Source organism: Vanessa tameamea, chromosome 8 (assembly GCF_037043105.1).
Source record: "Vanessa tameamea isolate UH-Manoa-2023 chromosome 8, ilVanTame1 primary haplotype, whole genome shotgun sequence".
Lineage (NCBI taxonomy): Eukaryota > Metazoa > Arthropoda > Insecta > Lepidoptera > Nymphalidae > Vanessa > Vanessa tameamea.
This window is the reverse complement of record NC_087316.1, coordinates 12503667-12531097: the sequence shown is the minus strand read 5'-3', so window position 1 is coordinate 12531097 and position 27431 is coordinate 12503667. Positions and strand designations below refer to the sequence as shown.

General features: G+C 32.6%; 3 protein-coding genes across 4 annotated transcripts; 1 reads left to right on the top strand and 2 right to left on the bottom strand.

The window, feature by feature from the left end:
* Window positions 1–1655: 1655 nt before the first annotated feature.
* LOC113404763 (sulfotransferase 1A1-like) lies at window positions 1656–6969 on the bottom strand. Its single transcript, XM_026645766.2, has 7 exons — window positions 6763–6969; window positions 4828–4962; window positions 4643–4742; window positions 4074–4396; window positions 3607–3701; window positions 2201–2381; window positions 1656–2039 (listed from the first exon to the last, which is right to left on the bottom strand). The coding sequence occupies exons 1-7, from the start codon at window positions 6893–6895 to the stop codon at window positions 1912–1914; spliced, it is 1095 nt and encodes a 364-aa protein (XP_026501551.2). The 5' UTR covers window positions 6896–6969; the 3' UTR covers window positions 1656–1911.
* Window positions 6970–8129: 1160 nt separating this feature from the next.
* On the bottom strand, window positions 8130–20457 carry LOC113404703 (cilia- and flagella-associated protein 251-like). 2 transcript variants are annotated; one of them, XM_064215688.1, is made up of 17 exons: window positions 20212–20457; window positions 19566–19712; window positions 18406–18664; window positions 17956–18071; window positions 17210–17505; window positions 16695–16846; window positions 16314–16460; window positions 15488–15596; window positions 14931–15124; window positions 14439–14590; window positions 13748–14089; window positions 13154–13378; window positions 12662–12753; window positions 12262–12496; window positions 11491–11710; window positions 10382–10491; window positions 8130–8299 (listed from the first exon to the last, which is right to left on the bottom strand). In XM_064215688.1, exons 1-17 carry the CDS (start codon window positions 20362–20364, stop codon window positions 8150–8152), a joined length of 3099 nt encoding a protein of 1032 aa, XP_064071758.1. In that variant the 5' UTR covers window positions 20365–20457; the 3' UTR covers window positions 8130–8149. The 2 variants fall into 2 exon arrangements, with proteins under 2 accessions (XP_064071758.1, XP_064071759.1); XM_064215689.1 differs by lacking the exon at window positions 10382–10491 and having other exon boundaries at window positions 20212–20455.
* A 523-nt stretch (window positions 20458–20980) lies between these two features.
* On the top strand, window positions 20981–27343 carry LOC113404705 (matrix metalloproteinase-2-like). The gene is made up of 9 exons (XM_026645675.2): window positions 20981–21234; window positions 21774–21926; window positions 22385–22497; window positions 23059–23220; window positions 23783–24054; window positions 25354–25535; window positions 25884–26028; window positions 26287–26547; window positions 27060–27343. Exons 1-9 carry the CDS (start codon window positions 21130–21132, stop codon window positions 27209–27211), a joined length of 1545 nt encoding a protein of 514 aa, XP_026501460.2. The 5' UTR covers window positions 20981–21129; the 3' UTR covers window positions 27212–27343.
* Window positions 27344–27431: the final 88 nt, after the last annotated feature.

Below are 27431 nucleotides of genomic sequence, written 5' to 3'. Positions count from 1 at the left end.
TATATAGATATAACAAGACACTTTTCAACTGCCATGTTCAAGTTTATAGCCCTTATAATATATTAACACTTGATATTAAATAAAAATTAGCCAAATCCAATAATGCCACATTTTGACTAGTTGCATGTAGATATACAGTCAAAATCTGTTATAACGACATTGAAGGGACTCATATTTAGTCGTAAAAACCGATAGTTGTTACAACCGGTGGTGCTTATTTTTTTATGAAGTGGTATTATTGAATATGTAGGTCATTGGTTTTAATAGGTAGAATATATTAATGTATGAAATTAAATTATATTTCGTTTATTTCAATCAAAACATAAACATATTAAGAAAGAACAATGTCATTTTCCTGTATGCATAAAATCTGTAGTTTTAGTTTGTTTGGAACACTTCTGTCTTGTATACACATTTTGTAATTCACTTTGGAGTTTAATCAGCGTATCTTATAATTTTCCTGCATGTGAAACTGTTCATTGAAAAGAACAATCTTGCATAATACACTAACAGCATTGAGACTATCATTCAAAGTTGGCACTGTAAATTGTTCTTCAGTTCATCATTTTCTTCTTGAACTTCTTGTACAATATCATCTTCCGTAGTCAGTGCACAAATCGCAATAGAACTATCTACATCAATAAACTTGTCCGCTTCAGTAGTAATTGTTTACAATACTGCTCAGCTGGTTGTTCTACAGATATAATTCTCCGAAAACATTAGCCAAATGTGGTCGTTTAATGCGGTATTTCGTAGTAAGCAATGTCGTGAATTGCAATATTTATGACAAGACAGTTATACAGTATTCAGCCAGGACCTTCGATTTTGGTCAATATAATCGATATGTTGTTTTAAACGATGTCGCCATAAACGGTTTTAACTGTAGGTCATTTGTGTCACATAAATGCTGAGAAGATGATTTAATTTCTTTGTTTTCTTGTTGAGCTGAAGACAAATATTTTCAATCAAAAGACACATTAGCTAAGACACAATTTGTTACTCTGCCAAAAGTTCTCTGATGCTCAAAACAAATGTGCTTAAATCAATAACTTTATGAAATATTTATCAGTATTTTATACATATGAGTTTAAAATATATTAGTGCTTATACTTTAAAGGGGGTATATGAAGTGTACATAGTTATTAGATTATAATAGTTTGGGTTATCAATGAAATAAAACTATGATCATGCTTTTAGTTTATTTTATAGCAAATATGTTCAGTAACTAAATGATGTGTTGAAAATAACAAAGTACAGTTTTACAAAATATTAAATTATTCTAAAAAAAAATTGAAAATATATGTACAAGATGTTTTATTTGTTAATTTTAGCAATATGTTAGATGTAGCTATAAATTCAAATAAATTCTTAAATTATTAACAAAATCAGTCTGATAAAACTACCAGTAAAAGACAGTGGTTAATGTATAAATAAATAGATGAGTATAAATTGTACAAGATAAATGACTATTAGTAAATAAATATTCAAATATCATACTGTATTGAAGCCAAGATTATTAAATTTTAGATAGTCAATATTTTTGTGTTAAATTCATAATACTCATTAAATAAAAGGCTCGTTTATAAATATGATTTTATGATAAACAGTGTAACTTACCATTTTAAATAAATTAAAAAAAAAAAAAAATATATTTTTATTTACAGATTTTTTAAATACTATATTACAAAATAATATCATACGCAAATGATATAGTGCATGTATTAACTAAATAGGTACTTAAAGCACCCCTTATATAATATGTATTGATTTAAAAAAACATTCTTAAGGGAGTATTAGGGGTGTGGTGTTAATGCACATTTTTTTTTAAATAATCATGTTGATTAAATATAAGTTTAAGTTGACCATATCAATAAATATTGAAGTTGAATAGTTAATATTAAATAATATTACTTATAAAATACACTTAGTGGGAAATGTTGGGTATACTAAATCAGAGTCACGAAGGTTAATTGTAAACCATTCGTCAGCTTGCATCTCCATTTCCTCGTCGAAATATTCGCGCCAACTTCCAACTTTACCTAAAATATATAAGATTTTTTATTGAAGCTATAAAATAAAACAGTCACATATTACTGTTTCTTTTTCATATTATTTATTTAGTAGTTAATTGAATGTAATTGAAATTATTTATAACTATAATTCTTAGTATTGTTATTTCGAAAATCGGCCTTAAACAAACCTTTTCGGATGAAAGTCTGATCGGTGTTGACAAAGTTAATTTTTTTGAGCAAAGAGTGATTAACAGCTTTGTTGTGCTTAAAATTATTGAAGCTCAGATGATCACAGATCTGCTGAACTTGTTCATTGGTAACTTTTTTTCCCAGAAACGAAGCAACGTTCCTAACAACTGCTGGAAGATTCTGTAATAATAAATATTTTAAGTCTATTAATATAACAGTAAAACTTAATGCTGAAATCATTCAGCGTTGTAATATGACACTCGTTACAAAATCTATGCAGTGCAAGTTGAACAATAATCTTGTAAATAAAAAGAATGTCTTTTGCCTCTGCCAATGAATAAATGCACAATATCGTAAATTTTTGTGCAAACAATAATTGAACCATGACCATGCGCTTAGATATAAGCACATATTCTCCTATTGCATACCCATGCATTTGAGAACAGCGTGAAGTGTTTTTGTCATTCATTAATGTCCTTAGTTACCCTTGCACATATAATCTTTCGTACACCCTTATTCTTTTTTGTCTTAGTCGTATCCGTATTATTGCGAAAGCGAGACCTACTCAACAGTAGGTACATAACTCTCTTTATGCCTACAATGATATCTACATTGTAGGTAGATTTTAAAATTCCATATACATTTCAAGAATTTTATTTATTCATTAAACTATGAAAAGAATCCTTTCAACGATACTGTGTTTGTGTGTATGAGTAGTCCCTTATTTATTTTTTTATACATTTTACTATAAATATCCATTATATTTCTTTCCTTTTTTCTTATGCAGAATATATTCTCTTAAACTTTTATCTTCAGCGATTGATGAAACCTCTCTCACGCCACAACTCTAGAAAATAAACTCTAAAAAGGATTGCCTTTTTTCGCTTATAATTTAATTCCTCGCAACTAGTGTATAGTTCCTTTTCCTCATTCCCATAACCTTTATTCTCATTTACAGCATTCAGCCATTTCAAAATTTCTTTAGATTATTCGAGAATATTACTTACTACTTTTCTAATACTTTCGTGTCTCACCATTTCATTCCAATATAAATTAAACGATTTCTCTTCCTTACATTTCTAAATTCTTACTTGCTTGATAATCTCAGATTTCTACATACCTATCTTACGTGTTATCGCCACAACACCAAAAAAAAAAATCGCCAATATATGTAAAGTTTTACTTTTTATTATTATTTTTTAAATATAAAATAAATAAAACCTACTCTAGGTATATTAGCGCATTCGCAGAATTATTCCTTGCTGCGGTGGCGTTACCTAATACTTAAGTACCCTCAGGTTTAACTAGCACATTATAGTATTAATGACAGCGTATGTCTAATTTTGGAGGAGTATTGCTTGTGTTCTCCTTAATAGTTGGATGAATATGAAATAATTTTCCTTACCTCTTGCAATTCTTCGTAAAAAATAAATAGCATGTTGGGATGGTTTCTTTCATTCCAGGCTTCTTTGACGTGTTCGAAGATAGGGGCATAATAATCTATAAAAAAAAAACAATCATACAATATTAACATCATGTAATTTGGGTCAGTTTATTTACATATATAATGTGGAGAAATAGATGATTGAGTTCACGAATGGTGTGGTTTTAGTTAATTTTGTAAGGATTATAAACACCTGTGCATATGTAACAGGTGTTATTTTTTAGTGTCACGCGCTTGAAATGTCGAAAACCGAGTGATTGTCACGCCATTTTCCACGCCTCTAAATGTAATAGATATTATAGTTAATGTAGCATATCCTCGTCGATCGTGCTCACAGAATAGCTCTATACTGAACATTTTTACAAACTCATATTATTTTGTCATAATAGTTTCATATTTGTAAAATTAAAAACACAGTTCGTACTTACGTAAACCTTTCCTGAAATAATTCCAAAACGTTTTAAAGTTGTCTGGGGCGCCATGAATTTTATGCATCTTGCAGAAATGGTACACCGATACCACAACATCTCTCGGGTCACGGGCCACATACACCACTTTTGCTTTATCCAGCAAAGTAGGGGGTAGAAGTGATAATGGCAAATGGCTTTTGATGAACCGGGGAGAGGGTACGTTCTCGACTTTTTCTACACCAGGCATGTTAGCGATCTTTACTATGTTTAGCTTTTCCTCGTCTTGTTTATTCTCTTCAAACATCTGTTTCTCAAGTTCCGGGTGGACTAACATTGAAAAGCTGAAAATTTGAATATTATTTAGTCGAGTTCTCGATTATCTTGTATATTTGTTAATATTTCAAACATTATTGTCATCATCATAATTCATTCAACTTTTAGATTCGGATTTTAATTCGAAACGAAATTGATACTTCTTAGATTTACTCTCTAGTAAATATGTACATATCAGTGCAAGTTAAGGCTGGATCAATTTGGTATGAAAATATTATTTATATTATACTATATATTGTATATAATTTGCTTACTCTAAGAAGGGATATCTTAGGGCCAATGGAGTATTTTTAGCTCTTTCAAAATCCAAATTGTTCTGTAGCAGCCAAATCATTTCTTGTGTCCATGTTGTACCTGTTATTTTAATTTATTATCGTTACAAAAAAACAGAAATAAAGTACCGATATAATAAATAAATAAACTTTCTCTGTTTAAATACCTGATCTTGGAAATGTGTTGATGAATATGTCGTCTGGTTTCACTGACATGTTATAAAATTCCGCCGCACATTCTTTGTATTTGTGAGGGAAAAAGTAGCCTTTCGGTCCAACCCTTACAAAACCTGTTAACTCGCCTGCAAAAAGGAACTAAAGTCATTAAATTTTATGGCCTCATCCTAATCCGGGATCTATTATATATGTATACATACGTAAATTATATATAGATACATTTTCGGTAAATTTATAAAAAATATAAATATCAATATTTCCTTTTTCGAGTCGTGGTTTTCAGAAGTAAATAAAGTTACTAAAACTAGGCAAGGAAATATCATATTCTAGGCAAGAAGATTCCTGTGCTCATAAGATAATTATGATGCTAAGGAAATGTGTTATCTGTCACACAATCAAGATTTGGTTATGTGCACGAAAATAGAACTTAAACGCTTTATGATATTGAGTGGGACGACGATAACGTATCGGACAAGTAGGTTCTCATGGTGCTTCGTTGACCGATAGTTGTTTCTTTAACCTCTTCTTTATAGCATGCTTATCATACAGCGCAAGTATTCTCTTGTTCAATTTATCAACTTCGCAATAGGGTATTTTCGGTAGTGAAAAATAAATTATGAAATTTGATAAAAAATTAAAATATATGTAGAACTATACTGAATTATATTAAAAGTCGTAATTTTTAGTCGTCACGTAGGTATATCACGTGATCTAAAACACGAGCCGCCTGGGTGTGGCGTCAGATAGGCAAAAACTTTCATTTCAATATCATCTGGCACTTTGAGAAACAACTTTTCCGGAGTTTTAATGCTAGTTTTGCACATTACACTCAACGATAGTGATTGTAATTCATTATTATCCCATACACCACCAAATATTTATAGCTGTTAACGTTGAATGAGTGCCAGTCGTATATACACAACTGTTGTTTTTATCAGTGTGACGTCACCAAAATGACTGACAGGGTTTTTAGCGGGAATAAAAAAAGGTTTAAAATTTAATTTAATTTTATGACAAGAAAACATGTTTATTTTGCCGAAGTATATTTTTTTGTGGCTTTTTATTAGGGAAATCAACATTTTGAAGTACTGTTGATATTTCGATAGTTGCGAAGAATAATAATACATATAAATCAGATCGTGCCGAAGAAAGCGCAATACCCTGCATATACAGACTAAATGGTTTACGTTTTATCTTTCTAAATGTCAATTTGTTACACTGAACTGAGGCGAAAGCATTAATATGTAATAATAAAGAGAAGGAACTGGCGGGGCATTATAAGGAAAGTCTGTAGTTTATATGGGTAAAAAGTGAACCCTTAAGTAGTTTACAAGTTTTCATAATCACTATAAACTCTTAGATCGGATGAAAATCTGCTTAAATAAATCCATGGGAGTCAACGCAATTAATACATTAAATGCCTATAATGCTTTAATATTTCAAGAAATGGGCATTCAGACTGGCATTTTTTCTTATAGTAAAAAGAAAAAAATATTTACTTCTCAAACATATATCTTTGATGTTTTATTTCTATGAGTGGTCAATGTGTGAATTGGCTCTATTAATAACAGATGTTTCCGATCATCAGGAATATACAGACTCATTAATTGACGAAATCGTCATGCCGTTAAGTTTTCTCCTACGTCTTACTTCTTGAAGTTGTTGTATCCAAGCTGTAACCTGACCCACTTAGATACCAACAGGCAACAAGTTAACTACTTATTCACCAATAACGTGTCCCTTCAACGTATGGACATGACGATGACGTACGTGATGTCGTATGTACGCAAGTGTAATTTGTAAGTGCGTTGCTGAGAAAATTATAGCGTATAGATGGAATCCCAATGCATTTTCCCTTGTTTTTTCTTCAATCTTTGATCTACAGTTTCGGATGATATGTTTACAATTACTTTACATAAAATTACCTGTATAATGCTTCATGAGTTCTTCTGCTAGCTTCGGATCCACATCTTCGATTTTGTGGGGAAACTCCTTACGTTGCTTAACCATTGTTTGATGAAATATATACAATTTGTTATACAAATTGCATTGATTCATCAGTATTTATACCATGTATTACTATCAAAGTCGATAGTGTTATCATTTATCATGAACTTCATTTCAACTACCCGTTATATGTATCGAAATAAAAATCACATTTCGATGTCTGTCTTTGCAAGACGCTTATTAATTTCTTTAATTAAAATTCCACATACTTTAGAGATCAATAATCATCTATCTCTAATGATATTATTTCTGTATTTCTGATCTCTTCTCGGTCGTGTTCAGTATTTCTATCAGACTACAAGGTTACACTTGTGCTTATATACAGATGTGCTCTAATATTTCGTGTGCAGTTGGCCAGTTTTCGCTAATAATGGCCATTTGGCGAAAATTGGACAAGACATAACAATGATGTCGAAGATAATGAGAGCCAATTGTTCAATAGGTAATTAGACGTCGGATGAAGTGGATTAAAGTCAATTACACAATTTGTACTGAACATAGATAGTATCGAATTTCGGAAGCCAGAAAACGTTTAATTTTTTTTAAATTTGACCTTCCATAAATCAAAAATAAAAAAAATACAATCAACTTCCAAAAAGCGAGATATGTTTCACTTTCTTTATAAATGGGGGTTTTATAAATAGGTACTTAAATCCTGAGGGTATTGACCCTGACTTTGAAGTTATTTATCATAATATAAGATAAATATTTTTGTTTATATAAGATAATTTAAATTATATATATCTATACTGATATATGCTAATATTATAAAGGCGAAAGTAACTTTGACCGTCTTTGTGTCTGTCTGTTGCTCTTTCACGGCAAAACTTACTTTGATGAAATATGGTATGAGGCAAGCTTAAATTCAGAGAAAGACCATAGGCACCTTTTCAAACGCGGGCGACAACTAGTAGTACATAAATTAAAATTGCTTATTGTTCTCGATCATTGTTGATAATGTTACTTATTTGTCTAAAATCCCTATTACAAGTGGACCCGATCAAGCAAACATACGATCAGTAGCAATCGTTGATTTTCCCGGGTTATCAACATGTAAATGTTGATAAAAATCTAAATCTGATATATAAACAACCCGAATCAGATTCTGAAAGTTTCTGATTTTACCTGCGTTTTACGGGATCAAGTAATTTGAAATGTAAAATATTAAAAATGCTTTTAATAATAATGCTGATAATATAGACCATTAAAACATAATTAGGCTATAGGTTTAATGTGATAATAATATAGAACATTCTTTGCTACCCGTAAAAAAAAAACAAAGCAACACGTTAGAATGTATTTATTTTACACAAAATTCGTATTCCCCGCTTCTTCGGAATCAGATGATATTGTCTGTTGAGATCCAAAGGAGTCTTTAACCGAATGAACATCTAAACACATATCGGTGTCGTGTATGCCAATTATATTTGTTGCCAGTTCTTCTAAAGTTATTACCTGAAAAAACGTTATATGTTGATAATTGTAGTCAGCTACTGAACTTTTTATCTTAAAGATTCGACGGTGGAATAAGCTAGTACGGTATGATTAGTTGCTAATGAGTTTCTTAAGAGCATAGTTTGTCAGCGTGGGAATTTATTTTAGAACACACACATAGGTACTTTCCAATAATACACTTGCATTGTGCAGTGTATCGTACGCACCCCCTAGACAATTAGTTGCTTGTTTTCGTTGCAACGAATAAATTAAATTTTCATTGCGCGTTCATAACGTAGGATTTATAAAAATACATTTATTTATGAGTAATGTATTAGCTATAAGGTTGTCACTCGCAAACACAATTATAAATTATTTGTTAGCATAGGGTGTGGTCAGAGTGCATTAAGATGCCTCATATACATTATGATTTTTATTGATTCTACTGCTCTCCTCTAACTAAATTATTATGTTCTGGATATTTTAAGGTTGTTAGGTATAACGAATTAGGGCGTTAAGACACATTAAATAATCACTTACTTAAATTTTATAAACAAAAATAATGGAGGTAAATATTAATCAGTTTTTTTTTAATTAACTAAAAACTAAAGACATAAATCTTCTTGGTTAAACAAGTCAATCAAAATTATTTTATATTACACAAAAATCAGGTTGGCGGCCCGCTGACGGTATCTGGTCATGAAAGGTACTAACTAAGTATAGCATCAGTACAAAATGGAATGTATATCAACCGTTTTTGCTTAGCACTATGCACTATTTTAATTAAGCATTTAAATAATTAGGAATTAAGCAGACGAACTAAACGACATGAGTTTGGGTATGAGTTGGCGTTTGTTTTAAATTTCGTATTAAGAGAAAAAAATAAGCAGGATAGTGCAAAAATTACATTACATTCAGGTTCATTCGGGTATTCACTATGTTCATCCTTACAATTTTGTACTTTTAATTCGACATTAGGGGAACATAGTTACCCTTCGTACACTTTTCAGATTTTATTTTTTTACTATGTGATTAATTGTCGTATTTACCTAGTTTATGTGTTTAAGTGTAACTAATATATTATAGTTTGTTACAAAAAAGTCCAAAACTATTATGACAAAAGTTTAAAGGGTTATAGGCTTTTTTCTACATAAAATAATTGTACGAATGTACCCCACGTATTGGTATGGTAGGGGTACGTTCGTACAGTAAATGAGGTAAATTCGTACGCCATGGGGTAGATTCATACAGGGTAATTAAAATGCCAATTAAAATCGTTCAATTTTTATTAAGTATTACAAAAATATTTATTTATCAAAGAACTAACTTAATAATATGTGACTTGACTAATAGTCGATAAATCTTGAAAGGTAAAAATTAACAATTGCATCCCACGACACTCGCGCCCCACCCTTATGCTAACTTGTCTATGTGTGCGTAGACGATTCGCGAAATTATAAGACTCGGCTCGAAATAAAAACTGACGTGCTCCCACCTTGAGATCTGGGGAGGGACTGAAAATTTATTGACAGCGATGTCGAATAATAAGTCAAAACCGTCAAATGATTTTCTCCATACTAAAAAGTATGGACGACGAATGCCAAAAAGTAAGCAATATTTAAATAAAAATTACTATAATATTATGTGATATAATAGAAATTTAACACGGTGAACTTATTATTTACACTTTTGTGTCCCCATTTAACCAAAAATACATGTATAAACTAGCAGCTAAATAGCTTAAAAAACGCTAATAGAAAAGGTCGATTTCAGCGTTTGGAGTGATGTTGACGATGATTTTACTGAGTTATTAATACAAATTTTATAAATATCATGCGGTGAAACTTGAGATCTATCTATTAAGATACTGAATGTTTTTTTTCATCCATAATCAATGCTCCAGTTTTAAGATATTTCGAAAATAGTAAGCGCTATTTAGGCGTTCCGCAAGGACTGTCCTCTTAATTTTAGACTATAGAATTTAATTTGCAGTTAAATAGGCGATCTAAAAGTAAACTAAAATCTGTATGAAACCATTAAAGTCAATGTGAAATTTGATTTTATTACATACGTTATGTTAAAAATAAAACTTTAAGCAAAAACCTCAGGTAAAAATGAGAAATCCCCTTCTGACAACTCACTCCTATCTTCGAAGCTCTGGCCATTTAGTATCGAAAGTAAGTACCAAGAAAGCTCTCGTGAGAAATATTCACCTGTATTATAAACGTTAGATTTAGAATAACAAGTAACGATTTTCTGATTTATAGCAATTTGGTGATGGCATACTTAATATGATTTAATTTGCAATTCTAAGCAAACATAATAAATTAAATTGCAATGACAATTGTAATGCCCAATAATGAACCCAATTGTAGGTATTCGTCACGGTATGCACAAGCGATCCCGTGAAGTCCCCTTAAAAGACGGACAGGGTATCGCTGTTTTTTAGCGGGTATTCCGGTGTGCTAGGCCGCATCAGCGCGTCCCACATACAATCCCACTTTATATGTGGGAAACGCGTGATGTCGTCTTTCCAGCGAGAAAAAAAATATACGGTCCAATTCTAGTAACTCATAAGAAACAATGTATACATTCTCGAGTCTATTCCGATCCAAATTAGACTATTTTTCACAAAAAATTACCTCAGCTGAATCGTAACTGAGGAATAATTCTATTTATTTATATCGCTTACGATACGATCCCGATTCTATTCCGATCCATCTCTCGAATCGACCGAAGCGCAACCGTATAGTTGCGTTTGTAGAATTTGAAAACTGCTGAACTGCATCAATTATATTTCGATTCAATTGCGATACAGTCAATTTGTTAGGAGAATCAAGGCTTGTAATAATAATATCAAGTTGAAGGTAATCTTCATTATTGTACCCTATATGCGAAGGTAAAACAGTATTAGAGTAATTCGGAATAAGGAAGAAATCGCTACTAACATTGTAATAAAATTATTGCAACAGACGGTTATTACAAATATATAGAATCATATATGTATAGATCTATTCACTCACGAAGGTATGCTTCTCCACGTTAAATCATTAACGGCTGGCATGAATAAGGCTTATAAGATGTCTGAAATACGTATTACTTAGATTATATTTGTTTATTGCAGTAAAACGCTAATAATTTATGGAGGAGCGCGTCGTCGTGAACGATTGGATCTCATTACTTACAATAGAAAAATAAAAATCTTTAATTACCATTGTTACTGAGCATAGAAATAAAGTCTTCTCGATTCATAGAGATATTAGTGTCGTCCACTGTACCAAAGTAACGGAAAGCGTTTCTGATCTTCTTAAAGCTTTCGCCAAGAGCCGGTCGATGATTCAGATACAGCTTCACAAACTCTTCAAAGTCTATCTCAGTAGAGGGTGTGCGATTATAAACTTTGTATTTTGCTTCGACTATTAAGTTTTCCACCTGCATACGAAGCCGTGATAATGTATTCTGTAAATGTCTTCTAAAAAATTATACATTTTCCTTTCTTAAGCCTATTTTCACATGTAGGTAATGTCAAAGCAACTGTTTTACTATTTCCATCGAAGAATTAGAAGATTTACACATTTCATATGATTTTGATGGTACACAACAATATATTTGATAAATATATCTTTATTCCAATATGATTCCTGGGCAATATTTCTCCGAAATTAGACACATTAAGGTTTACTCACGACGTTATCCTTCGTCATTGAGCACGAGATTAAGTATAAACAAATATTAAGCACATGGAATGCTCGCCGGGTTTGACATCGCAATCATCGGTCAAGATGCACTTGTTCTAACCAAGGAGTCAACTTCCACGGCTCACAAAAAAAGAAAGAGTCAACAATGCAAATTTGACAAATTCATTTTTTTGCATTTAGGCCTCAACCCTCAAAGATAATCTATATCCAGGATCCAGGATAATCCTGTATCCTGATATTTTCTCATATTAGGACCATTGCTAGGAGCTCACGAAATCTAAATACCTCATAGTCTGAAGGGAAGTATCCCAAAGCACGCATAAGGTCTGGCAATGATTCAATCGGAATATAATCCTTCACGCGTCTCATTGCTGGAGAGAAGGTACCCTGACATAAGATCTGGATGTAGTAGAATAGGTCTCGGATCTCATGGAACAACCAGCCAGGACGGCCATTTTCTATCAGACAATAGTACGGGTCTAAGTCGCCACCACCTTGTTTTGAAGTTGTCTCTACTGATCTAATTAGAAATTATTCTGATGAATAATATTATTTACTCTGTGGCCATTGGAATATAATATATTATTTCGCCTGTTCTTAACATGTAGTACAATAAATTATAAATAATTTAATATTAAATTGAATGCAAGGAAATAAGCTTTAAATATTTTAGATATGCAGTCACCTGTAGTTAGCGGCCCATTGATACATACAGCTGTCTCTACTCCCTATTGTGAATAAGATTCCGTGGTCTTCGCGATAACACAAGTCGATTACCTGTGAAATAGTTTTTTAGATCATCTCTTGTTATTATGTATGAACATATACTCGTATATATGATAAGAGTATTTCGACATGTCATTTGATACCATTTTAATATACGGTGCGTCGGTTACTTTATACCAGTAATGTTCAATTTTCGGTTACGGCTGCCAAACCATTGAAAGACTCACCAAATGCTTAAGAAGTGTTATAGTACACAAACGCTTAGGCATCACGTGTGTTTTCGATACTCATATTCTAATAAATCTCATGGACGGCTTATTTCTATACTGAAGATAGCTTAGGCGTAGGTCAAACGGCTTCTAACTTTTATACTGTTACAAAAAATATATAAGAAGATCCCGAGTCTGACCCAGATCTTAGCCACTAGACCAATCGGACAGTAAACAGATACCTGTATCGGATGCCCAAGTAAAGCGACATGTTTCCACGGGTTCCCATCAATCGGCATCTTTCGCAAACCTATAACGTTTCTCGTCGCAAATAACAGGTACTGAGTCTCAACGTCGTCTTTTTTACTCATTATTAATTGCATCCGGCATACAGGGTGCTCGTATTTGGGTCCTAATATTGTTGACAGCGTCATTGTTGTTGCGTAGTTGACAATTTTGTATTTGAACTAAAATTGTAAATAACTTTCAATATATAACTTCGTTACCAATGTTTACAAAGTTAATATTTATAATATGTATACAATAGTCATGTTTAATGAAATTGTAATATATGAAAGTAGTAGTCAATATTCACCAAAAGTAGTACAAGTGAACGTGTAGAACTACAAGTGGTCTGGTATAAGTAATAAAAAAAGTTATCCTAATACTTTTTGTCTGAGTACATTTCTTGGCAAACGACTCTTGGCTTACTAATCAGTGTTATTCGAAAAAAATAGTTACATCACTTAAACCCTTTTAGTAGCCACTTTTAACTTAATTTATGAGTTTATACTAGTATAGTATTCAATTTGTGTTACAATCGATTTCTAACTTACTTCATCATTACAAATAAGAATCATTGGTAAATCAGTGCGTTGCGTTTCGGGGTCAATATCAGGAGGATTATTCCATGGTATCCCATATAGCGGCACAGCACTTTGATCAATTCTATCCATACTCAGAACTTCTAAATATTCATCAGAACTCGACCCAATGTCATATTCTACCATAATTCTGTCAGCACCGAGAGACAGTAATTTATACTCCCCATTAGCATTCTTCTTGGGTAGAAATATAAGCGCTGTAATATCTTTGTAATGAGCCCTGTGTTTCCCGACAAAACTCCAGACGAATTCCGTACAATCGTACTTGTATACACAAACTGTTCTGCCCTTATCCTGAAATATATTTTTTTCGAAATAGGCTGTAGTTAATATTTTAGAGATAAACTTATTTCGTTGATTTTAAATGATCATTGCATAATTACGATTTTTCCACGTATATATTTAACGAAAAAGAGTAACTACTAAACTGACCGCTTCTTCTCGGTAGTATCTACAAATTTAATTTTATAGTGTGAGATTGCAATCGATCGTAAAAACTAAATTCAATAAAGTGTTTTAAACCATAAATTACTGAACGACTAGCCCTCCAAAGCACTCGGTGTGTTTTGTGGAAGTTGAAAGTTTAGCTATTATATATAGAATATTTAAACAATAACTTCATCTGAGTACTTAAATTGCTTACTGCAATAGCCAGTGATAAAGAATCAGTGCTGAATTCTATGTGCGTTATGGCATGTGTCGTATCCTTGTGTGGTGTCTGCGTTAGGATATTCATTATTGTGGGGTGAAGAAAAATTAATTCGCCTTTGTCTAAACCACATGCTAAATGAAGACCTAAAAGTAGATTAAAAAATTAAGAAAATAACACATTACAGCCCAATGAAAGATAAATCATCATATTGTTACTATTAATTGTTAGCTGTATTTGTTTCTTCGCAATTACTTATTATAATTGAAGAACTATGTCAAATGAAATTTCATAACCATGGAAACGGCACTTGACGCGCGGCTTCGTTGCATACTTTTCAGTTCAATATACAAACAAATAAAATTTTCATTTCCATTTTACCGAACCGACGAAGGCGTTGTAGTCACTTTCTATCAGGTGAGCCTTGTGAGGTGTGCTTGTATATGCTCTATTTACTATAGTATCCTCCTAAATATGCAAGCTTACCTGAAGGTGAATATTTTAAGCATTTGACACTGATCTGTGGTTTCATAATCTCCACGTCTCCTTTTATTGAGTCTTCTTTGGGTGGGATCACTACTTTGTAGTGCTCTCGTAAATCGATTCTCACGAAAAGCTTGTGTTGTACGTAGTTAAACAACTCGATAGAGCCATCTGCATATCCGATACAAACGTATGGTCTGTAAAGAAAATGCTATTTAAATTTATTACACATTAAATTGAATCAGAAGTTTGAGTTTGAGAGGTTTGTTACTGTATTTGTAGTTTTTGAGTGAATCCGAAAAAATATACGACACGACGACGAGTACAAATCCTAAATTCATTAATATATAATAAACGAGTCATTTTTCTATCAAGCATTATCGACAATGATCTGCTTGGTGACAGGTGTGAACGACTTCATCAGGTGTTTTTAGAGATACGTAGGTAAGACATAAGATTACCACATAATCCACAACGGGACAAATATTGTACCTAACCGATTGCAAATTTAATTTGGTACGACCGACACGTTTAATGAAAATAACGCAAATATTCATTACTTCTCTGGGTGTAGTGCTAGGGACGTTGCAGGCGATGGTTTGTTGTCCATGATTGTCACTAGCTTCTCTGTTACGAAATCAACAAAGCCAACGCCTTCATTACTCGTGCCTGTAATCAGACATTGCAATTTCTTAAGTTCTTACTCCTTACATAATTGTAATCCTTGTAATCATTTGGTATACCGAGGTAGATATAGAATGAGTAAATAACCCGAGGGACGGTAAAAGAAGACCGCAGCCCTGTTATGATCCATAATCTCGTAACAAAACATTTTATTTTAAATTGAAAAAAAAAACATCACTTGAAAAATATTACTAATTCCTGTAGTTGTGTGTGTTATTTGATAACCATACAGGAAATTCATTCTAACCCATTTTTTAAGTTTACATAAGATTGTAAAAGGTCAAAATGGCAGTTAAGTAGGTAATATCATATCAAATGTACATTTCGATAGAACCTAAATAAACTCATTTAATACCTTAATTGTAAAATAACAACCATAATTTTAAAATAACAGCTTGATTTTATATTAATAAATAAACCTTATAATTATATATTTAATATGGGATTTATGATATATTTTTGACATTATGCCAGAGGTCTTGAAGTGAATTATCTTTTTTTGAATAATAAGACCTCTTATATTTTTTAATATACATAGTAATATGGAGTAACTAATAGAGAATACTCGGGGCTTAGAGTATGATAAAAATACATATCTGAGAATGATGGATTCTCAGAAAAGTAATGTTTAAATTAACAAATTCATAGTGATTAAAAATAATTATACCTTATCAAAACAATATCTTACTCTGGTCAACATACATACGATGAAATCCCGTACGAGAAATGGTTTTCCAGCTGAGGTAGCGTCTGAAGGAATATCCTTCTTTATGAGTTTTTGCTGGATCTGTCCGGTACTTGCGTCTACTTCGGTTACAACTTTCTCCCAACACGGACATAGCGTTCTATCTGATATAAAATAACTTAAATTAATTACATTAAATAAGAACAATATTTTTCTGGAAAATACACAACAGAAATCGAAAATTTTACCGAAATTTAAAATTCAATCTACAAATCTATACGTCACATTGCGATCAAAATTAGACTTTACAGCTGAAAGTATGGTAATAATTGACTTCCTCCAAAAATAGACCTTTAATCAGACAATTGGTAAAGAATTAAATAAATGAAAAAACTAACATTTAGGATCTAAAATTTTATAACTTCTTGGTGATATATTGAAACTCATTCCTTTAATGCAGTCAACGGTAAATCCATGCACCCAGTACAGCAGCTTCATCTGGGAATCGTAGAAACGAATCTCGCCGATACTGTTACCAGTAGCGATAATTCTAAAAGCATAAATTGAAAATTATTAATTGTCAAGAAACATTTACCAACATTTTACAAGACTTCTTCATTTTATAGCTTTTAGTAAGGTGAGCTTCTAGGGATACTTGAAATTTTGGTAGATAAGGGAAATGTGATTTGAGAAAAAACGAAGAAAATAATGTATTTTTTTTTTAAATATTGCCAATATTCTTATTTTCTCTCGAATAATGATGAATGTTATGCTGTGCTGAGATTAGGTAGAATGAAAGTGCCTGGACTGTACGTATTCTATTGCTGCTATTAGCAGAAAGGAAAAGTAGCGATGCTGAGAGCAAAAGGCTGACGCGATGTTTTATTTATACAATTTCATTAACACTTCTCACCCATCAATACTTTTGATAACATGAATTTTCCTCTGCTCTACTTTTAGCACTTTAATAAACTTTAAGCTTTCATAATTTGTCGCGTCCATGATTTCCTTTTTTTTATATTCTATATTGTATCCATACACAAGGACAGCTCCCCGACTGGTGGCGACTAGAATTTGTGAAGTCTCTTGGACGAAAGTGAAGCACGTCAGACGGCCATTTTCAGGGTTGAGTTTATGTTCCACAACCCTTATTTTTAATTCGTAGTCATTTGTTTCTTTTAAGAGTCCTCTTTCAATGATGAATATTTTCTGTAAAAAAAAAATTAATTCTATGTAATTTTTGGGCTTGGTGTATTAACGGACTTAAGTATTATTCGTCTTTAAGCTTACTCCAATCTGATATTTTTTAATTTACTCATTACTTGCAGTGTAAATAGGAATTTCTTAATTATTATTGTTATGATAATCTTTTGATAGAATAATTGAAGCGAAGAAACAACGCAAACATTCATAACTGTTGTTATTTTTTTAATGAATCGATTCATAAAAAAATACAATCGGAGAACAAAACTTGTCAACAGATTTAGCAGCAATATTTTGTATTGTTGTATTCTGGTTTGAAGGGTTGCATCTTAATTTTCATGGTTGGTTATCTTCATGCTTATAATATGTAAATATAATATAGTAAAAATTCAAAGATATTTCTTCTGTGAAAAATTCCATATACATTTATATTACAATATGGAAATTAATTCTTACAGCCGAAATACCAATCCAAATGTTACTCTTCGTCATCAATAGGAATTGTTCAGATTGGTGTGGATTGAAATCCATCTCAATAACACCTCCGCGAGGAATGCCAACTTCTAAAGAAGCTGAAAATTAACAATTGGAAGTTAAACTTCAAAAGTAGTTTACAACGTCTTCTTCTTCTCGGATTAGGAAAGAAACTCCAAACATAATAAAAATCTTTATCAAAATATGTTAAGCATCCTATAACCTATTAATATATAAACGCGATAGTTTGTCCCCACGACATGGATGTATGGGTCCTTATTACTCTTTCAGCCAAAAACTACTGAACGGATTTGTATGAAATTTGGAAGAGCTTCTATATAAACCCCTTTTTACAAACGGGCGCAAGGCGCGAGCCGCTGGCGGAAGCTAGTAATGAAAAATTTTATATAAAAAAAATATATTTGAAGTTACCGTGAGGAACATCGTGCCCGAAAGACCAAATCCACCAGCTAATCGTCGCTTTCTCATGGTATCCAAGGGTCAATAGATACTTAGCGTCGGTACTCATGGTGACCTTTGCCAACTTCACGTTTCTGTGAGGATTGAAGATTGTCTTCTGAGGGAAATAGTCGGTGCTATCCCATATTATAATGACGTTTTCAGATCCTGAATCAGCAGTGACCAGCCATTTGCCAGCACTGTCTGATGATATACACGTAACCACATGTTTCTAAAATTATCAATTGTTTACCTCAAAAATTAAAATACACAATTGCCCTTAATAAATGAATCTATTATTTTCCAGACAATGTGTCTCGAAATCATGTAGGGATTCAAAAGGTACCCCAACATCTAATACAGCGAAATCTGTTCAAGCGCTTAAAAATATGGCGGAGCAAAAAAAAACACATAAATACATACATTTACATGTTAAGAATATTAGATCAAAAATATTTATGTATCTATCATCAACAATAGTATAATCTTTTTAATTTTTATGTTTAAAACTACAAGTTGTAAAATATTATTGTAAGTTATTACAATACAGCAATTTCCTTGCAAAGTATTAAAAGATAATGGATCTCACAAAAAACACTTTAATCAAAAACTACAACATAACAATCCGAAAATCTTGACTGGTGCAAATTTGGTGGTGGTAGGCAATTTTAATACAATTATTCCTTATTTAGCAACATTGGGAAACGGGATAACGACGCACGCAATTTTAATTGCTTTGATCTGTAAATCGTCGCTGTAACCGGCTTCCCGGTCATTGACTGTATTATTATTGTGATCATTTGATGAATTTTAAAACCGACTGCTACCACTTTAGGAGAGATTTTAATGAATCAGATGGATCCATCAAATTATCTCAACTTTATTGATAAAAAAATTAACATATTTTATTCAAAGCACTTTTAAATCGTAATGTTTATGTGGTTAAAATACATTGAAAGATACTTTGGGGATACTTTTGATTGGGAATGTAGATTTTTTACAACAATAGATAAGTAAGACGTAAGACTATATCAAATTTATAGTCAATATTCAAATAGAGTTTGACTTTCTGTCTCTAAATAAGCAAATCATTCAACCACTTTGGTTCGTTTGACATCATTTTCAAAACTTACATGTCCCTGAAGTATCATCATATTGTTAGTGGTCCAGTTGTACAGTACCGCACAATTACCCGCCGCATAGAACGCTATAGTAGAGCCTTTGTCGTTAAGATTGATCACACCTACTTTTGGATTGTATCCATGAATCCAGCGTATATTCTGTTGTATTTAAAAAAAATATTATGTTTTTCTATAGAAAAATATATCAAAGCTTGCCTGGAATGACAAGAGAACGCTGTTTTAACTATAAAGCCGTCTGTTGCGCCTCATGCAACTTAGTACGATCCGTGTATTTATTATATACCTATATATAAAAATTAATATTTCAAATATTGTTTGAAATAAATATTGCAAAATGTTTGTAGTCTATGCGTTGCTAAATCATTAATCCGATTGTGATAAAACTTTTGTAAGTTGTTCTGCATACGCTTTCCCCCCAAAAACAAAATACCATTGAACATTTGTATTTCAATGAAAACGTTCTATGTAGACCATTACTCTACACGTGCAAAACCGCCGTGGTAGCTAGTATATATATAAAAAATCATCAAAGTTTCCATGTCGACAGTACAACCTACTTGGTAGGCCTATAATACCATATGGCATTGTCTTGGAAATATAAAACTGATTAACATAATATAGGATCATTTATACGAACAAAAGGCGATGGTTTATAATTGTATTCTCCGAATTCAGCTCGTTTTCTGATCTGGGACAATGAGAGACTGTATAGGTGTCGAATGTCCGGCTCACTACTCATCTTTCTTTGTAGATTAGGCACAGAATGAAATTTTTCGATAGAGCTCTCCATATTATTTTATAAATATTTATGAACACTTTTATTTAATATAATACTTTGAAAATTGTAAAGGCTTAATCTTGTCAGTTTTAAAAAATTGTTACATTTATGATGACACTTGTTTACTATACCTAGCCAGTTAGACATAAAGCGACAAAAAATATATATATAAACCTACTACGGAAGCAATACATAACAAAATATTGTATATTTAGTATATAATTATTTAGAGACATAAATTCCAATCGTCAATTTTAGGTTCACAAAAGTCAATAAACATTAAGTTTCCACCATACAAAAACAGACGATTTTTAATTTTCATTATACTAATTATAGTGTGAGGTATTTTTAATACAATAATAACAGCAACGATATCATTAAAATATAAACGAGTATCAAATTTATTTAATCTTAATAACTCAGCCACAACACAAATGTTCCACAATAATAAGGTACAGATAAGATTTATGAATAAGGGAATTCAAATGGAAATTCCAAATAACACGAGCGAAATAAATACTAAAATTGATTCTATGAGTTTGCAAACATTTCACACGCGCTTAGACATTAGTCACATGAAACAAAACCAAATCAATGTCCTGTATACGCCCAGTGCATCATTAAAATAGCGCATCAAGTAGGAAATATATGAGTAAGCAAGACAAAGGGCGTTAACCAGGGACCGTATTTATACATGGCTCATTATCTGCAGATGCGTCAAAGGTCGGCTCAGTACAGACGTAAACGCACACTCGGTTTGTCCACACCAATGTGATCATGGAACCGCGGAAATATGTTCTTCTGATCTCCATAGTGGTTGGGTGCAGTGTAGCGACGGCCAAGACCATATTCCTGGAAGAAGATATGCCGAGTATTGAAGAGGTCAGTGGTCGCAATGATTAATCGTCTTAATTTTTTTTTTGTTTTTTTTTTACGCTTGCTCCGGTGACCTATTTCTTTGTTTACATTGAGATCACGATTGTTGGAATAATACGTTTTAAAGTTCTATTATATTAAATGGGAACAGAAATAACTTTCTTTACTAACCAAATGAACCATTAGATGGTCAATACTTAGTTTGTATTAAAAAATAATATGAGTTATCTATACTAATATTATAAATGGGAAAGTAACTCTGTCCGTCTGTTACACTGTTACGGCTAAAGCAATCAACCGAATTCGAATAATTCTTTACCTAAAACTTATGACCGCCCCTGACACGCAGGCGTAAGCTACTTCTATATAAACTGAAAAAGTCGAATAAAAATATTATAAAAGCTCTTTTTTGCAAGTACAAAGTATTTGCATATCTTCTAATTCCATGCAAGTTTGAAACGATATTCCTCTTTGAATCATGGCTTATCCACAACTGGTGTTGCTGGTCAAGCCTTATTTTAATAAAGTTTTAATCTTCTAAATAGATAAGCTTCATGAAGAAGTATGGTTACCTCCCGGAGAAGCAGGATGATATAGATTTCGCGTATACGTCACACTCAATTGCAGAAGCACTAAAGAAAATGCAAGAGTTCGCTGGTCTCTCTCCAACCGGACATCTTGATTCCGAAACTAGAAAGGTTAGTCAAATCTTTATTTTAATTCTTATTTAAAATTGATCGTTTTTTAAAGATTTTTTTCTAGAAATTATATCGTTCTTTTAAACCAAGAGTACATTATTACCTACTTCATAGACGCCTACTGACGATATTGCAATTCAGGGCATAGTAAATTTCCATAGTGAAAATATAGCTATAGTATTTTAACATAATAGCACACCAAATTAAGATTTAAGACTTTCTTAAATATTCTTATAAAGTATTAGTATACCTACTCGATATACATACATACATACTTAATCTGTTGGCGAGCACATTTTAAATGTAATATAATCGCATGGTAACTTTAAACTCAGGGATAAAAATAATTTCGCTATTATTGCAAGTCAGTAAAATATAGCATAAAGACTTTAATATACTTAAATGATAAATTTAAAATTATTAAAATATTATCAATGTAAACCGTTCCTGTTTTTCAGCTATTTAAAAGAAAACGTTGCGGTGTAAAGGATATTGAAACGAAATCAGCAATACATCGTCGGAGACGCTACATCCTGCAACAAGGATGGGGCAAAAAGGCAATCACATACCGGTGAATAAGAACATGAGATATTTAGAATATCAGAAGAAAAAACCCTATTGACAACCTATAAGATATTTCATGTCAGGTGGTGATAGAAAGTGTGCGAGTACCAGTATAAGAAGTATACCACTAAGATAGACCAGCCTAAGCCAACAGCATAGTCCAAATCAAATTTTGTGTTTAGTAAATTATTTATAAGTTATATAATTTTTCAAATTCTCCGTGTGTGCTTTTGGCAATGTAGATTATAACCTATTTAAACGCGTGGGTGCCTTAAGACCCGATTCCCAACTATCCCATTAGCAAAACAATCCCAAGGATTGGGTTACGTTAGGCATTTAGGTGGTACCGTATAAATCTATATAATTACATCCATGCTATATAAACATAGCACGGGGCCCAAAAAACAGTATAAAGAAGCGATTAATAAGGTTTCCCTAAAATAGCCTGGCCTTGGCCAAAAGTCATGTGCATCACGTTCATGAAAACCCAATCAGGCAATCTAAAAGTAAGGAACTCGACGTGTGCCAGGCCAATTTCTTTTGGTTATCGAAAGATGACCTTTTTCAGGATTCTTAATGGTTCGAGCACGCTTGAGAGAGCTCGCGTGCAGTCGTTGATGGCCACAGGGCTGGCGGTGTGGGCGCCGCACGGAGGCTTAAGGTTCGAACAGCTAGAGCGTGGCAAGGCCGACATACAAGTTTCCTTCGCGAGCAAGGACCACGGAGATGGGTAAGGGCATCTCATAAATAAGTTAGTATATAAGATACAGATTTGTTGTAGGTTTTTTTTTCTGAGACGCGCTGTTTTTTATCGCGTAGAGTATAAAACGATCGCCCCTCCTGGTTATTTATTCATCTTATGGACAATTGTAAACAATCAAATAAAAACTTCACTTTTTTATACCGGTTTTTGAGGGTAAACATTTTTATTTATACAAGATACAGGGTAGTTATTACTCTACTTTCAATAAGTAAGAGTAATAATTCTACATTAATAATAAATTAATTTCAAGACCGGCTTACATATAACACACAAACTTAACGATCAAAACAAAATGTTTCAACTTATTAAAAGATTTTAATGAGTTTTGGGAAGATACCGGTTCCCTATAATCATGAAGCAAATAATATAATGACCACTTAGTGACTTAGTTCATTTAGATGAAAAAAAAATCTTTAGAGAAAAAAAAACAGATTAATTTAATCTTTGTATGTTTTCATATTATATTTCAAAACTTAATTTAATTCGAATGGTGAACAAGTACAACTAAATACGTCCCTCTCTAACTTAGGTTTCCTTTTGACGGGCCAGGTCACGTGGTCGCGCACGCGTTCCCACCGCCGCACGGCGCAATGCATTTCGATGACGACGAGCTATGGGGCGACAACCCTGACGAGGAAGACGAGGACATTACTGACTTCTTCGCGGTCGCGGTTCATGAGATCGGACACGCGTTAGGGTTATCTCATTCGAACGTGAAGGCATCGGTCATGTACCCGTATTACCAAGTGCCGGTGGAAAAATTACACGAGGACGATATTCTAGGAATGCAAGAACTTTATCGTGAGTTTATTGATTTCTTACATTATAATTATGTAACGTAACGTAAACATTGGATAATTTTGGTCATCTATATAATATTGCATTTTTAACCGACTTCAAAAAGGAGGAGGTTATCAATTCGTCTGTATTTTTTTTTTATGTTTGTTACCTCAGAACTTTTGACTGGGTGACCCGATTTTGATGATTTTTATTTTAAAGCTAGTGCTTCTCGTGTGGTCCCATTTTAATTTGGTCCAGTTCTGATGATGGTATCCAAAAGAAAACCATATAAGTTTTAAATTTCCATTAAGTATATGCGCGACAAATGGACGAATAAATGACTCAATATCACGTCAACCAATTTTGATGAGTTTTTTTTATTGGAAAGCATATAGTTCAAGGATAGTTTGGTGTTAGTTTGGTTAGGTTCGGATCATGGGATCCGTGATAAAGTAACCGAACTCTTCAATTCTGAGGAGCAAATTAATGATAGGTACTCGGTCGAATCTTTTTTTGCGTCAAATCTGAAGATGTTTTTAAAATTGTAACATATAATAAAAATTATTAAGCATTTATTTTTTGTATATCAGCATCAAGCAGCTTAGAAACATACCATAATTTAAAAAAATGTATTCCGCTTGACTGGCAAGTGCTGTTTAGTCCGCGTATTTTAACTCGTTATAGGTATAATAAACAAAAATTTTGACAAAAAAAAAACCGACTTCAAAAGAAACAAATTAATATGCTCTAAAAATAAAAATAAAAATTGCTTATTATTCTACAACTTAATAATCAAGTTACTTATTCTACTTACTTATCAATATGTAGGTACGATCTTTGTGTTTGTACGTAAGAAGATAAGTATGTATCTACCCACTTTAAATCTAACTTAACACATACCTATGAATAACAAACAATGAACAAAATATTTTTTAGATTTATCCTAATGTAAAAAGTAATTAAAAATATTTAGACTACTTAAATGTCAACAAAGTTATTACGATAATATAATATAGTTACAATTATTGTTATTTTTGGAGTCGTTTATTATTTAGTAATTACAGCAGAATAGCTTTTATTCTTTATAATAATAATAGCGTAAGATATACGCAAGATATATTATATTCCACAAGTGCGCAAATGCAATATCTTTTACCTCACTCTTCCTAACTGCTATTAATAATATGTCTCAGAGATACCCCGATTAGTTTTTTAATAGCCTAACCGGGGATTTGAAATGGAAGCAATTGACTTATAAATAACTATGCCCAGATAGTACCTATTTAACATTTATATAATATATTATCAACATCATAACAGTTAAGGAAGAAGTTCCCTCGGTGTCGGCGGAGAGCACGGAGCGCTCGGTGGCATCGCGCTCGTCGCTGGCGCCGCGCCCCACTCTCGTCGACGATGACGAGAACGACGTGCCCGACCTCTGCTACACCAACTATGACACCCTGCAGGTCATACAGGGCAAAATATACGTCTTCGAGGAGGAGGTGAGGATAAAGATGAGTGCGACTTCTTCACGTCTAATTTCCTTACTTAAAGTACGAAATTTACGACCAAATATCTACTATCAACAAAAAAGCCGCCTGTAGAACAAAAAATATATTATATCCCACGCTGTAGTGCAGTCTTTGCAATATAATAATAATATAAGTATTTTATCCATGAAATGGTTATATAAAAAATAAATAAATAACATAAACTATCAACTTACAGACAAACTGACCAAATTAAAATAGTAGTTCTTCATCCATCTAATAATTCCTCTTGTGATACAATAGTGCCATTTAATTTACACTAGGCATTCTATATATAATATTTTTTTCCTTGAATTTTAGTGGGTGTGGGTATTAACAGAAAGAAAACAAATATTAAAAGGTTATCCCAAAAGATTTCACGACGTTTTCATAGGACTGCCCAAACACATCAACGTGATCAGGACGATATATGAGAAACAAAACGGACACATTGTTGTATTTTCCGGTATGTATATCTGTTAGAAATCTTTTGACACGTACTGTAACAAACTAATACCAATTTCTAAATAATTTCTCAAATACCTTTCGCCGCGCATGTTAAGGATTTTAAATAAAATCGTTGTTTCAATGGAAAAAAATCCGATGAACCCATGATAAACATAACTTCAGAACATTAACTTTAAGAGTAATGTGGACTTTTAAAATTGGCTTTTGAAAATGATAGAATCCAAATAATGATTAACAATTTATACTTACATCACAGGTAGAAGTTTCTGGGAGTTCAGCTCTCGGTTTCGTCTAGTAAGACGTGGCAGAATCAGCGAATATAAGATTCCGCCTCAGATATCTGAATTAACAACCGTCTTCATATCAAACTATAACAACAAAACTTATCTCATAGAATACGAAAGATTCTGGAGATTTGATGAAGCAACGGGTAAAATGGATAAAGGATATCCCAAGGAAATGTCAGCCTGGAGACAGGTTCCATATCCTGTAGACGCAGCAATTATATGGAAAGGAGGTAGGAAAATCTAACAGCTGAGACCAAATTATATTTTATAGATTCAAACATACTTTTTCTGGAAACAGCGTTTTGTGCCCTTAGGATTCCAAGGCATACACCTCACGAGTTATTTTACCACCAAGCACCTATACCCTACGCTATATTACATATGTTGCAGTTTGAAGACTGAGACATCGACACAGAGTTAACATCATAAATCCTATGATTGTAACGATACCTAATTGGAAATAGTTTTCTAATTACTCCTTTAATTAATTAAGAAAACTGCGAAAAAGACCAAAATATCAAAACTTGCTTATCCACATACTTTTTGCACAGTTGGCGAAATGCGAAATGAGAAAAGTGCCCGTTGTATAATTTCTCTCTTGGGTGTCCTTCGATAACTTTCCTATATTTACGTGCAACATGACACGATCAGCTTAGATATGATTGTTAATGTTGATAGTACATCATTCTTACATAAAATAAATGTATGCAATATTGTAAATTAATAATTTTATTTCCAACAGATACGTATTTCTTCCGCGGTCCGCGGTTCTGGCGCTTCGACAACACGTTGGTGCGCGCGCACGAGTACTACCCGCTGCCCACCGCGCAGATCTGGTTCCCGTGTCGACCCACGCCAGACATGGCCCGATACGTCTCCAACGACGAGCCCTAGAGGTCGTCTGTAGCGTCTCTCATTAAATAACATCATATGTGATATTACTTACTTGAAGTGTTTTATTGACACCTCTCATCATTGGGAACCATTAACTGAGACTGAAGAAATCAAAATAATATCCTAGCATCTTCATATTCACGATGTTTTTCATGTTAAATAGATTACAATGTGTGTACTTCACTGAACTCCCTAAGTGGCTGGACAAATTTTGATGTTT